At 48.6% G+C, this 12,148-nt stretch overlaps 1 protein-coding gene across 1 annotated transcript in view; it reads right to left on the reverse strand.

Moving 5' to 3' along the window:
- Positions 1-12,148, reverse strand: part of CIP2A (cellular inhibitor of PP2A) — a 172,627-nt gene that overhangs the window by 120,497 nt on the left and 39,982 nt on the right. Inside the window, exon 6 of the mRNA XM_082247297.1 lies at positions 8,983-9,105. Coding sequence (XP_082103423.1) covers positions 8,983-9,105 — 123 coding nt within the window. The remainder of the gene's footprint in view (positions 1-8,982; positions 9,106-12,148) is intronic.

Genomic DNA, 12,148 nt, shown 5'->3' on the forward strand with positions numbered 1-12,148 from the left:
TCTGTCTATGCGTTTATAAAAAAAAAAAAATGCTGTGAATACCTGATTTTAGTGTGCTGCTTGGCAATCACATGGCTGGCCAGCTTGCTTTCTTCCTCTCCTTCCGAGTGACGTAAGCAGGGGAAACTTGGCCCCCGCCCCCTGCAGCTGTCAGACAGGGAAAGGAAAAGTCGGCCTGTCACGTGATCGACGAGCAGCAAACCAAAATCAGGTATTCACAGCATTAAACACAGACAGAAGTACACAGGCTTAGGAAACAAAGATGATTATAAAAAAAAAAAAAGACATGCAAGTGGCTTAACAACCACTTTAACTTGAGATATGATTCTATAAGCTACTGACTGGAAATGGTCTAATCAAAGCACCCATAGAGGTCCTTGGTAGCTGCTGACTTGAATTAAATGGACACTTACCTGTCCAGTTATCAAACACCATCCTCACCTGCCCCTGTTCTTCGGGTCCCCAGCACGGCAATGTTTACTTTGGCTTACCACTACGCATGAGCAAGCCAGGCTGTGCTTTTTGAATAGCCTTGCAGTCTTCGGGAACGTGTCCCAGAAGGCTGCGGGCAAAGAGGGGGGGCGAACTTCCACTTGGAACGCTTGATCAGAACGGAAGATTTAGCAAGAACCTATCAAAACTAGGTAAACACATCTCTATCTGTCCAAAAGTCCACTCAAGGATGCAACTGAGCTCAATTTTGAGTGTCATGGCAAAGGATGAATACTTATGTACATGGAATTTTTTTTGTTTTTTTAAATACATTTGCAAAAATTTCAGACAAACGTCTTTAAGTTGTCATTATGGGGTATATTGCTTGTAGAATTTTGGGGAAAACAGCATTAAATCCATTTTGGAATAAGGCTGTAACATAACAAAAATGTGGAAAAAGTGAAGTGCTGTGAATACCTTCTGGATGCACTGTAGATCCTTGATGCTAAAAAACAGAATTTTTGTAAAATCTTACCTGTAAAATTCCTCTCTCTGAGTCCTCCGACAGTCGCCGCCACCTCCAAGTCATCACTGTTGGGTATTGTCTTCCCATCCGCAGGAATAGCTAGGCATATAGACTTAGTCCAAAGACAAAAGGCATTAGCATATACACACCCATGGGGCTGTCCCATCTGGTCAATACCCCCCCTGCATCACCACTCCCAACTCCGTTTGGTAGCATAGCAGTAGGTAATAAGAACCCCAAAAAGAGGGGCGGGGGCGGCGACTGTCGGAGGACTCAGAGAAAGGAATTTTACAGGTAAGATTTTACAAAAATTCAGTTTTCTCTTACGTCCTCCAACAGTCGCCGCCACCTCTAAGTCATCACTGTTGGGATGTCCCAAAGCAGTATAGACATGAGGGGTGGGAGACGCAACCGTAGAAAAGGCAATGCAGTACCCACATCAGAGAAAGGAATCTTACATGCACCGTAAGAGAACCAACTGGGCAACAGAAAAACAATGCTCAACAGAAGCAATAGCCCAGGAAAGCAAATGCCAACAGCCAGGGACCCAGAAAAAATTCAAGGGTCCATCATGGCACTGCCGTACACAGAACTTTGCGGCCAAACGAAGCATCAGCTGATGCCCGAACATCTACTTTGTAGAATTTGGAAAAGGTGTGCACCGACGACCAAGTCGCCGCCTTGCACACCTGGGCCACCGAGGCCCGATGCCAATAGGCCCAGGATGCACTCAAAGACCTGGTACAGTGTGCCTTAACAGGGAAGGGCGGAACCAGTTCCTTCAAGGCATAAGCCTGCTCAATGGTCTGTCTGATCCATTTGGCAATAGTCGCCGCGGGCGCAGCCATGCCCTTCCGAGATCCCTCAGGAAGGACAAATAGGGAATCAGTCTTCCGAAAGGATTCCGTAGACGACAGGTAAACCCTGATCGCCCTGACAACATCCAAGGAATGTAAGGCAATCTCCTTTGGATGTTTAGGTTTCGTACAAAGCGAAGGCAGGACAATGTCCTCATTAAGGTGGAACTCAGAGATCACCTTAGGAAGGAAGGATGGGAGTGGTCGCAAAACCACCTTATCCTTGTGAATTATCAAGTAAGGGGAGCGGCAAGACAACGCCGCCAGCTCCGACACTCTGCGAGCCGAAGTGATCGCCACTAGAAAAGCAACCTTTTTCGACAGCGGAGGCAACGATATCTCCCTGATGTTTTCAAAAGGAGCACGCTGTAACACGTACAGAACCAAGTTCAAGTACCATGGAGGTAAAGGCTCCTTCCTAGGAGGAGCCAAATGGCGCACACCTTGAATGAAGGTGCGCACCAAGGAACGAGACGTCACAGAGCGTTGGAAAAGGACAGCCAGTGCAGACACCTGGCCCTTTATCGTGGCCAGCGCCAGGCGCTGATCCACTCCAGACTGGAGGAAAGCCAAGATTCTCGACACAGAGTAAGAACGAGGGGAGAACCCCCTGGACTCACACCAGGCGAAATAGGCTTTCCAGGTATGGTAATAGATCTTACCAGAGGAGGATTTCCTAGCCTTGATCAGGGTAGGGATAACCTCAGGGGAGAGAGCCTTGTCCCTCAAGACATGGGTCTCAACAGCCAGGCCGTTAAAGCCAGCGACTGTAAAGCAGGATGGAAGATCGGACCCCGAGACAGGAGATCTTCCCGCAGAGGCAGTCGCCACGGAGGCGCCACTGCCAGGTGAACAACGTCGGCGAACCAGGACCGGCGAGGCCAGTCCGGAGCCACCAGAATCACCATGTGCGGTTCCGAGACCAATCTGCAAAGGAACCGGGATAGTAACTGAATCGGAGGAAAGGCGTACATCAGACGATACTGATGCCAAGGGGCCGCCAATGGATTGCGCGTTCTTGCCACGAACCTTTCCACCTTTTGATTTAGCCGGGATGCGAACAGATCCACGTCCGGGGATCCCCACCTCGCACACAGCATCTGAAAGACCTCCGGGTGTAGGGACCATTGCCCCTGGTCCAGGGTCTGGCGGCTCAGAGAGTTGGCCTGCCAATTCTCCACACCTGGAATGTGAACTGCTGAGATCGCCGGGACAAGAGTCTCGGCCCAAGACAGGATGTCGGTCACCTCCCGGGCCGCTCGAGCACTCCTGGTGCCCCCTTGGTGGTTGATGTAAGCCACCGCGGTAGCATTGTCCGTCTGTACGCGAACAGGCAGGCCCCGGAGACGGTCCGACCACTGGAAGAGACAGAGTCTGATCGCTCGTAATTCCAGCACATTTATCCACAGAAGAGTCAATCTGGTCTGGCGACTCAAGGAGACATCCAGATCCATGGACTGAGGTTGTCTGTCCCACCTGGCCAGGATCTCCGTCTGGAGAGCCCAAGTGTGGAACTGGGCAAAGGGAATCGCCTCGAAGGCCGACACCATCAACCCCAGGCCCCGCATACAGGTCCTGAGGGATGACGACGGATTGTCCCTGAGGGACCTGATCTCGTCCCGCAAAGTCCGAAGCTTGTCCTCCGACAAGAACACCTTTGCCTGAGCAGAGTCCAGAACCATTCCCAGATAGGGAAGGCGAAGCGATGGAGACAACGCCGATTTTGAACGTTGATGGTCCTTTGGAACTCCTGGAGCGTCTGTACCGTGATGGACAGATCGCGCACAAGGTCCTGGCTGGCACGTGATCTCAGAAGCAGATCGTCCAGGTACCCCAGGACCGCAATGCCCTGGGCCCGCAGCAGGCCCAGAACCGGCGCCAACACCTTGGTAAACACCCTTGGTGCCGAAGCGAGACCGAAAGGTAACGCAACAAACTGGTAGTGGTCCCCTGTGATAGGAAACCGAAGGTACCGCTGATGACCCTCGAAAATGGAGATGTGCAGGTACGCATCCTTCAGATCTATCGAAGCCAGGAATTCTCCTGAACTCAAGGAGGCCACTACCGAACGGAGAGACTCCATTCGAAACTTCCGAACACGCACAAAGCGGTTCAGCGCTTTCAGGTCCAGAATCGGATGCACTTTGCCCACCTTCCTGGGCACAGTCAACAGATTCTAATAAAACCCCCGAAACCTGTCCCGATGAGGCACCGGGACAATCACTCCCTGAGCAAGCAGGTCATGCACCGCATGATGCAAGTCCTGCAGACGCCACGGAAGCAGATGGAGATTGGAAGGAAAGAATCTGTCCGCCGGCCGGGAGAGGAATCCGATCTTGTAACCTGATCGAACGATTTCCTGAACCCACCTGTCCGATATCTGGAGCAGCCAAGGTTGGAGGAAACCGCGCAAACGTCCCCCCACCCCTGAAACGGGTGAGGGCGCCCCTTCAGGCAGAGGCGGATTGTCCCGCCGAGCCGGCATTGCCGGCCTTCTGCTTACCCACCCAGGTCTTCTTCTGGTTGCCCTGAGCCTTGAAGTGCTTGCCCTTGGATTGGTTCCGAAAGGCACGAAAGGACCCCTGATTGGATCTAGGCGCAGAACCCCTCTTGCCTCGGAAAGACTTGTTCTTCGGGTTCTGGGGCAGCATAGTGCTCTTGCCCCCCGTGACGCCTTTCACCAGGGCATCCAACACCTCGCCAAAAAGGTGAGAGCCAGCATAGGGGAAATCAGCAACAGTTTTCCTCGAGGACTGGTCGGCCGACCATCTCTTTAGCCATATCAGTCGCCGGTTAAGTACCGCGACACTAGAGAGGCGAGCCACCAAGGGAGCCTCATTTAAGGCTGCATCACACAAGTACATGACTCCTTGGTGGATCTGATCCACCATTTCCAGCCGGGCAGGCGGCACGTCATCAGACACGAGATTGCTCCTAAGCATCTTAGTCCAATCAGCCACCGCCTGAGCCACCAGAACGGACGCGAAAACGGGTTTGAGCAACGAACCCGCCACCGGAATGGCGAGCAAGAGACTCCAACCGCCGGTCCGTGGGATCCCGGAAAACCGGGGTGTCCCCAGTAGGAACCTTGTTCAACACGGCCACAGTGTGATCTACCTGTGGAGGCACACACCATCGTGATTCCGTAGCCGGCGCAAAAGGGTAAAGCAATTTGAACCGACTAGGTACCAGGAATGGACGTTTCAACGTGCGCCACATTTCATTAACAGTGTAATGGAATTCCGCTGGGCAGGGAAAAACCTGCACAGACTTGCGGGTCCTGTGCGTCCCAAATGAGGACACAACGCCCAGAGGACAGGGCTCATCTTCTAAATGCAAGGTTTCTTTAACAAACAATTAACTCATCCATGGTCGCCCGTTCTTCAGGTGACCCTGGGGAGGATGTGTCAACACCCTCCACTTCAGCCTCCCCCTCAGACCCCGGGGGGTCCAAGGATGAGCGGGACCCTGAAAAGGGCACGCTCGCAGCAGCAGCCATATCCCCATCTGAATCAGAAGAGAGACAACCTGGGCCTCTTTCTCGCAGCCCGTTCAGACATCAGCATTTCCATATTTTCCACCAAAGTTGCTACTACAGCAGCCAGATCCGGTCGCAGCGGGGCCATAGGAGAACTGGGGCTCCCCACTAAAGCTGGAGGAAACTTGCTTTCCTGAGAATCCATGGCTCAAGTTATCAGAACAAACTACAGTGCAAAACCGGTGTACTGTCCCCTTTAAGAATGCTGCGGTGTGCGCAGCCCACCGCTACTGCTACAGTGATGAAAGACCCCCAAAGGAGAAAAGAAACTGAGCCAGAAGCGATATACAGAGGGAAATGGATAGTGATAACCTGCAGAGCGTTGCTACCATTGTCCTTGCTGCTGATGGAAAGGAAGTGCTGCTGGAGAGGGCTGGACTATATGCGAGACCCTGGGAAAATCGCTGCCCCATTGGGATGCATTGGAGGCTACGCCAAAATGGCTGCCGACATGCGGCCGGACCGATCGTTCCACCGCCCACAAAATGGCGGCGGATGGCGCCAAAATGACATGCAGGATCGCCCCAGAGGAGCTACACATGTGTGCCCATAGCAAAGATGGCGGACCGCGCGAAAATGCACCGCTGCGGTCGCCGCACAATCATAAACGTCTGCACCCCCAACAATGCACCTCGGTGACACAGGGATAGGGACCCCCAGGCAACATACAGATCTGCACAAGCGATCCCCGCAGGGATCGCACAGGGAGTCACACACGCACAGGGAGTCACACAGGCACGGGGAACACACAGCAACACAGACTGCCACCCCAGAGGCCCCACACAGAAAAGTACTTACCTGTACCAGATGGCGTGGGGAGCCTCTATGCACGGAAAACCTCTGTCCTCATCTGACAGGGAGTGCCGTGAGCCAGGGACATGACGCTGCAGCACCGCAGACGAGTCCTGTGAGGTAGCCACCTCACGGCTGCATCCCTGCAGCGAACAGGGATGGGTCGTTCGTAATGCCAGGGCGAACCATAGCGGAACGCTCGATGGCGGGCTGGGGGTCCATCTGACCCTTTTGCTCTGGAGAACCAGGGCGGCCAGTCCGAATCCCAGCACCGCATGATCCATCTTCATCCGAAGAGAAGACCAACACTAGAAGCTGACAAAATAAACAGCTAGTAAAGTAAGAGAAAAAAACTTGACATTTTCAAAGAAAATCAAATAAAAGATTAGGAAGGCTGAGGAAGCCCCAGCACAAGGGAAGCCTGACTATTCCTGACGTTAGGCAGATTAAAACTGAGTTGGGAGTGGTGATGCAGGGGGGGGTATTGACCAGATGGGACAGCCCCCATGGGTGTGTATATGCTAATGCCTTTTGTCTTTGGACTAAGTCTATATGCCTAGCTATTCCTGCGGATGGGAAGACAATACCCAACAGTGATGACTTAGAGGTGGCGGCGACTGTCAGAGGACGTAAGAGAAATATTTATAATTGGGTAGAGGCTGCACAGAAGTGCAAGGACCTCTAGGTTTAATATAGTCCATGCTAGCAGGTATTTTCACCTGTTTATTATGGTCTGTATGATGGTGTTTTGACTTGCATATGATCTGTATACACAAAGTACCATTTATCCATGGGAAAGTACATAATTTCTCTCTCTAAAGTGGGGTACACACTATAAGAAAATCGAGCGAACGACCATTTGATTTTCCTTGTTGTTTCATAGCAAATCAGAATTGATAAACGAAGATTTGTATGAAAATTCTCGTATGACAAAGGCTTTTTTTTTTTGAAAAAGGTTTCTGATCATGCACAGTCTCTCTCTGATTTTTCTTGTACGAAAATCGTATGAAAAACGGTACACTTTAAACGAAAAACGTTCATTCTTTTTCCCATATGAGAAACATTTTGGGAGTTTGTCCCTTCGAGAATTTTCGTACGAAAAATTAGAATCGGCTGTTGAAAGTTATGTACACACTATACGTTATAAAATGTTCACCCGAATTTCTTATAGTGTGTACTAGCCTTAAGGCATCAATCACATCTATGCATGAGGCTGCTGTAATCGTTACGACTCCCGCACCCACCCACGGTGAAAAAGCACTGCTGTATGAAAATGTGCGGGGCTGCCATTCAAAATGAATGATCCCCCACGCATGTAAAAATGCAGTACAGGTGAGGCAATCGCAGGGAAATGGCATGGTCAAAATGACCATGTGATTTCCCTGCAGGCCAAATTTTGAGAAAGGTGCATGTACCTTTTTCTGCTAGAAATGCAGGCACGGCAGCCCATTAAAATGAATGGGCTTCCGTGCACACGCAAATGCGGCCCGCAGTAATGCACGCAAATGCGGCCCGCAGGAATGCATAGATGTGAACCTAGGGTAATGAGACTGCACGGGATTATGTGGTATGATTATTTGGCGTTATAGTCCATGTTTACTTCCGCCATTCGCCTCTAAGCATTCTACAGGATACAATGATATGGAAAAGCTCCTAACGAACAACGTGAACACGATGATTAAACCCTTACATATACCCAGTGAGGGTATATGAGAAAAAAACTTTCCCACATAAGTACCGGTTTATTTGCAGTATTCTATATAGCCATTCAAAGCCCAGAATTTATACAGCCTGTCTGAGCTGTGAGGGGAAAAAAAAAGGGGGCAGACACCTGAATGTACACTCTATAGAGCTGATTGCAGTGAAGGGACACACCCCCTTCACACATCACACAGCAGAGCCGAGGCTGTCAATCAGGTGGAGCTCCCTCACCAGTCACCTTTTTTTCTCTTGATGTCAGGAATATTTGTCAAAAGTGATTTATGCTGGTAGCAGAGCAACAAAGCAGTAAACAGAAATGACACTTCGTGCTCTTAAAGGGGAGTTCCACCCAAAAGTGGAACTTCCGCTTTAGGGCCTCCTTCCCAACTCCTGTTTGTGAGATTAAGCTTTCGGGGAGGGGGGGGGGGGGGGGGGGAGGTACCTGATTTTGACAGATTGGATGCTTAAGTTCCCCTTCTCCAAGGCTTCTGGGACACCACAGGTCCTAGAAGACTTCAAGACCAGTCACAGAGCTTGCGCATGTGCAGTGGGCACCGGGCTGTGAGGCCGCAAGCTGTCAAAGCAAGGTGCCCATAGTAGAAATGCCTGTGCTGCCGAGGGAGGACATGGGGAAAACAAGCCTGGGGCGAGTACACTGCTGGATCATGGGACAGGTGAGTGGCTGTTTATTAAAAGTTAGCAGCTACACCTTTTGTAGCGGTTAACCTTTAACAAAAAAAAAAAGAAAAACATCTGCAACTCCGCTTTAATTGAGACAAGTACACGCTATAGAGGGATATGCTTTGTTCATATTTTATGTCCGCGGTTTACAACCACTTTTACCTGTAGCACCATTTCCATGTATGAACAGTTATGTACCGATTACCTTGCTGTGCTGGGACTTTTTTCTAGTGTTAACAGTATTCCTTTTATATTATGACAACAAAATATTTAGCATCTTTCCTTTTGTATTTACATCTATCCCTTTATGAATATTCCACCTAGAGGCATTTGACCTCTTTTTATGGAAAACAAAACAAAAAACCAAAAAAAAAAAAAAAAATAATAATAAAAATAAAGAAAAAAAAAAAAAAAAAAAAAAAAAAAAAAGAGTATTAAGGATGGGAGCACCTCACCTTTTCACCAACTTCTTCATTCAGTGTTAAACTTGCCAGTACTGAAAGTGCGAATACGACCACAGTAAGACTACTGTGGGCCAAGAAGCTAATTAATTTACGATAGAAGGCCTTAACATTATTCTGTAAAAAAAAAAAAAAAAAATGCTCAATCTGAATACAATAGTAAAACCATAATTATATATATATATTTATAGTATTATATATTTTAATGTGACAACGCTGAAGAAATGACAATTTACTTAAATGTAAAGTAGTCAGTGTACAGCTGGTGTAACAGTGCAAATTTGCTGTCCCCTCAAAATAATGCAACACACAGCCATTAATGTCTAAACCGCTGACAACAAAAGTGAATACACCCCTAAGTGAAAATGTCCAAATTGGGCTCAATTAGCCATTTTCCCTTCCCGGTGTCAAGTGACTCGTTAGTGTTACAAGGTCTCAGGTGTGAACGGGGAGCAGGTGTGTTAAATTTGGTGTCACTCTCACTCTCTCATACTGGTCACTGGAAGTTCAACATGGCACCTCATGGAAAAGAACTCTACGAGGATCTGAAAAAAAGAATGGTTGCTCTACACAAAAGATGGCCTAGGCTATAAGATTGCCAAGACCCTGAAACTGAGCTGCAGCACAGTGGCCAAGACCATACAGCGGTTTAACAGGACAGGTTCCACTGAGAACGGGCCTCGCCATGATCAACCAAAGAAGTTGAGTGCACGTGCTCAGTGTCCTATCCAGAGGTTGTCTTTAAGAAAGATGCACAAGTGCTGCCAGCATTGCTGCAGAGGTTGAAAGGGTGAGGGTTCAGCTTGTCAGTGCTCAGACCATACGCTGCACACTGCATCAAATAGGTCTGCATGGCTGCCGTTCCAGAAGAAAGATGATGCACAAGAAACCCTGCAAACAGTTTGCTGAAGACAAGCAGACTAAGGACATGGATTAGTGGAACCATGTCTTGTGGTCTGACGAGACCAAGATAAACCTATTTGGTTCAGATGGTGTCGAGCATGTGTGGCGGCAACCATGTGAGGAGTACAAAGAGTGTCTTGCCTACAGACAAGCATGGTGGTGGGAGTGTCATGGTCTGGGGCTGCATGAGTGCTGTCGGCACTGGGGAGATACAGTTCATTGAGGGAAACATGAATGCCAACATGTACTGTGACATACTGAAGCAGAACATGATCCCCTCCCTTCAGAGACTGGGCCGCGGGGCAGTACTCCAACATAACTCCAAACACACCTCATAACTCAATGGCGACCACTGCTTTGCTAAAAAAAAAAAAACTGAGGGCAAAAGGTGATGGACTGGCCAAGCAGGTTTCCAGACCTAAACCCTATATGGAGCATCTGTGGGGCATCCTCAAATAGAAGGTGGAGGAGCGCAAGGTCTATAACATCCATCAGCTCTGTGATGTTGTCACGGGGGGAGGACTCCAGTGGCAACCTGTGAAGCTCTGGTGAACTTAATGCAAAAGAGGGTTAAGGCAGTGCAGGAAAATAATGGTGGCCACACAAAATATTGACACTTTGGGCTCAATTTGGACATTTTCACTTAGGGGTGTACTCACTTTTGTTGCCAGCGGTTTAGAGATTAATGGTGTATAGATGTGTTTATTGAAGGGCAAGCTCCAAATTTCTTTAATCCAGTTATGTAAATAGGTCCCATAGTGTTGGTAAATGATTGCCTTAAAGGAAGTACAGATTACAGAAATATACAAAGTTTCTTTTCCAATACATTGAAATGTCTGCACTGCTGTAAGTCTCTGGCTCATTTTAAAAAGGCACATGGCTGTAAACGGATAGTTAAATCTATCTATACACAATAAAAAAAAAAAAAAAACAAACACACACAATCACACACAAACATTACAAGCAACTGATAAAATAGCTTTTCAGAGATAAAGCAGTGCACAAAGTCTACAAAGAGGTCTGCAGAAACAAGATTTAACTATCCATTTATAGCACTGTGCTTTTACATTTTTTTTTAAAGTAAGCCAGAGACTTAAACCCCTTACACACGATAAGATTATCGAACAATCTGCCGTCCGTTTTTTGTGGCATGCTCCTCTGATGTGGAATGTGAAGGGGTTATTTTCATATGAATTTTCCCCGTACGACAGAATTCTACTTCAGACGTGATGTCATGTGTTGGATTGCTTTGTATGTGTTCTTTCGTCTCTGAGCATGCCTAGTCTTGCTCTAAAGATTTTTTTTAGGGATGCACCGAATGTTCGGCCGAAAATAGGAAAATAGGAAAAATAGCACTTTCGGTGTTCGGCCGAATAAGTCAAAAGGCCGAATAATTTTGTGCCGAACAATAGGGCTGAACGATAGTCGATATGATATCGACTATCGTTCTGTGGCCGTAGGCGATATTCATATTGCCGAGGTCACGATATTTACATAGGCAGGGGGAAGGGACTCGGAGGAGGACAGGAGGACTCACAGACTTCCGTGTTAGGCAGGGGAAGCCGGGACACTTCAGCGGTGAGCATACATACATTACTCACTCGTGCACTGCAGCCCGCCCCACACATTCAGCGAGTCTTACTCTCCTCCCTAGTTTTTTCAATGGCACATTCAGAGAGCCAATCACGCCGTGATTAGCTGCACAGCGAACCAATCACGCGTGCCTGCACACCTGATTGGTTCCGCTGTGCCGCTACTCACGGCGTGATTGGCTTCCTGAATGTGCCATTGAGAAAACTAGGGAGGAGAGTAAGACTCACTGAATGTGTGGGGCGGGCTGCAGTGCACGAGTGAGTAATGTATGTATGCGGCTGTGCTCCTTTCCAGGCTCCTACTAGTCCACCTCCAGCCTCCTACTACCACCACTATGAGAGACTGTCTGTCACTGTATAATCTGATCGAGTCCACACTGACACTGACTGACTGTCACTGAGTAATTGATGTTACCACATTAACCCTGACCTGCCCAGTGCCCTGTATCTGCAATTAAAATTTACAAGGCTGCCTGCATGTTTCCTGATTTCCATTCCCAGCATCCTTCCCAATCCCTACAGTGTCACTAACATTAACCCTATGGTACAAGGCTGCAGTGTGCACTGAATCCCATTCCCTACAGTAACATTTAGGGAGAGAGAGAGACATGAGAGGACGAGAGAGAGAGAGAGAGAGACATGAGAGGACAAGAGAGAGAGAGAGA

This window comes from Pelophylax lessonae (genome assembly GCF_965119305.1).
Source record: "Pelophylax lessonae genome assembly, chromosome: 2".
Classification (NCBI taxonomy): domain Eukaryota; kingdom Metazoa; phylum Chordata; class Amphibia; order Anura; family Ranidae; genus Pelophylax; species Pelophylax lessonae.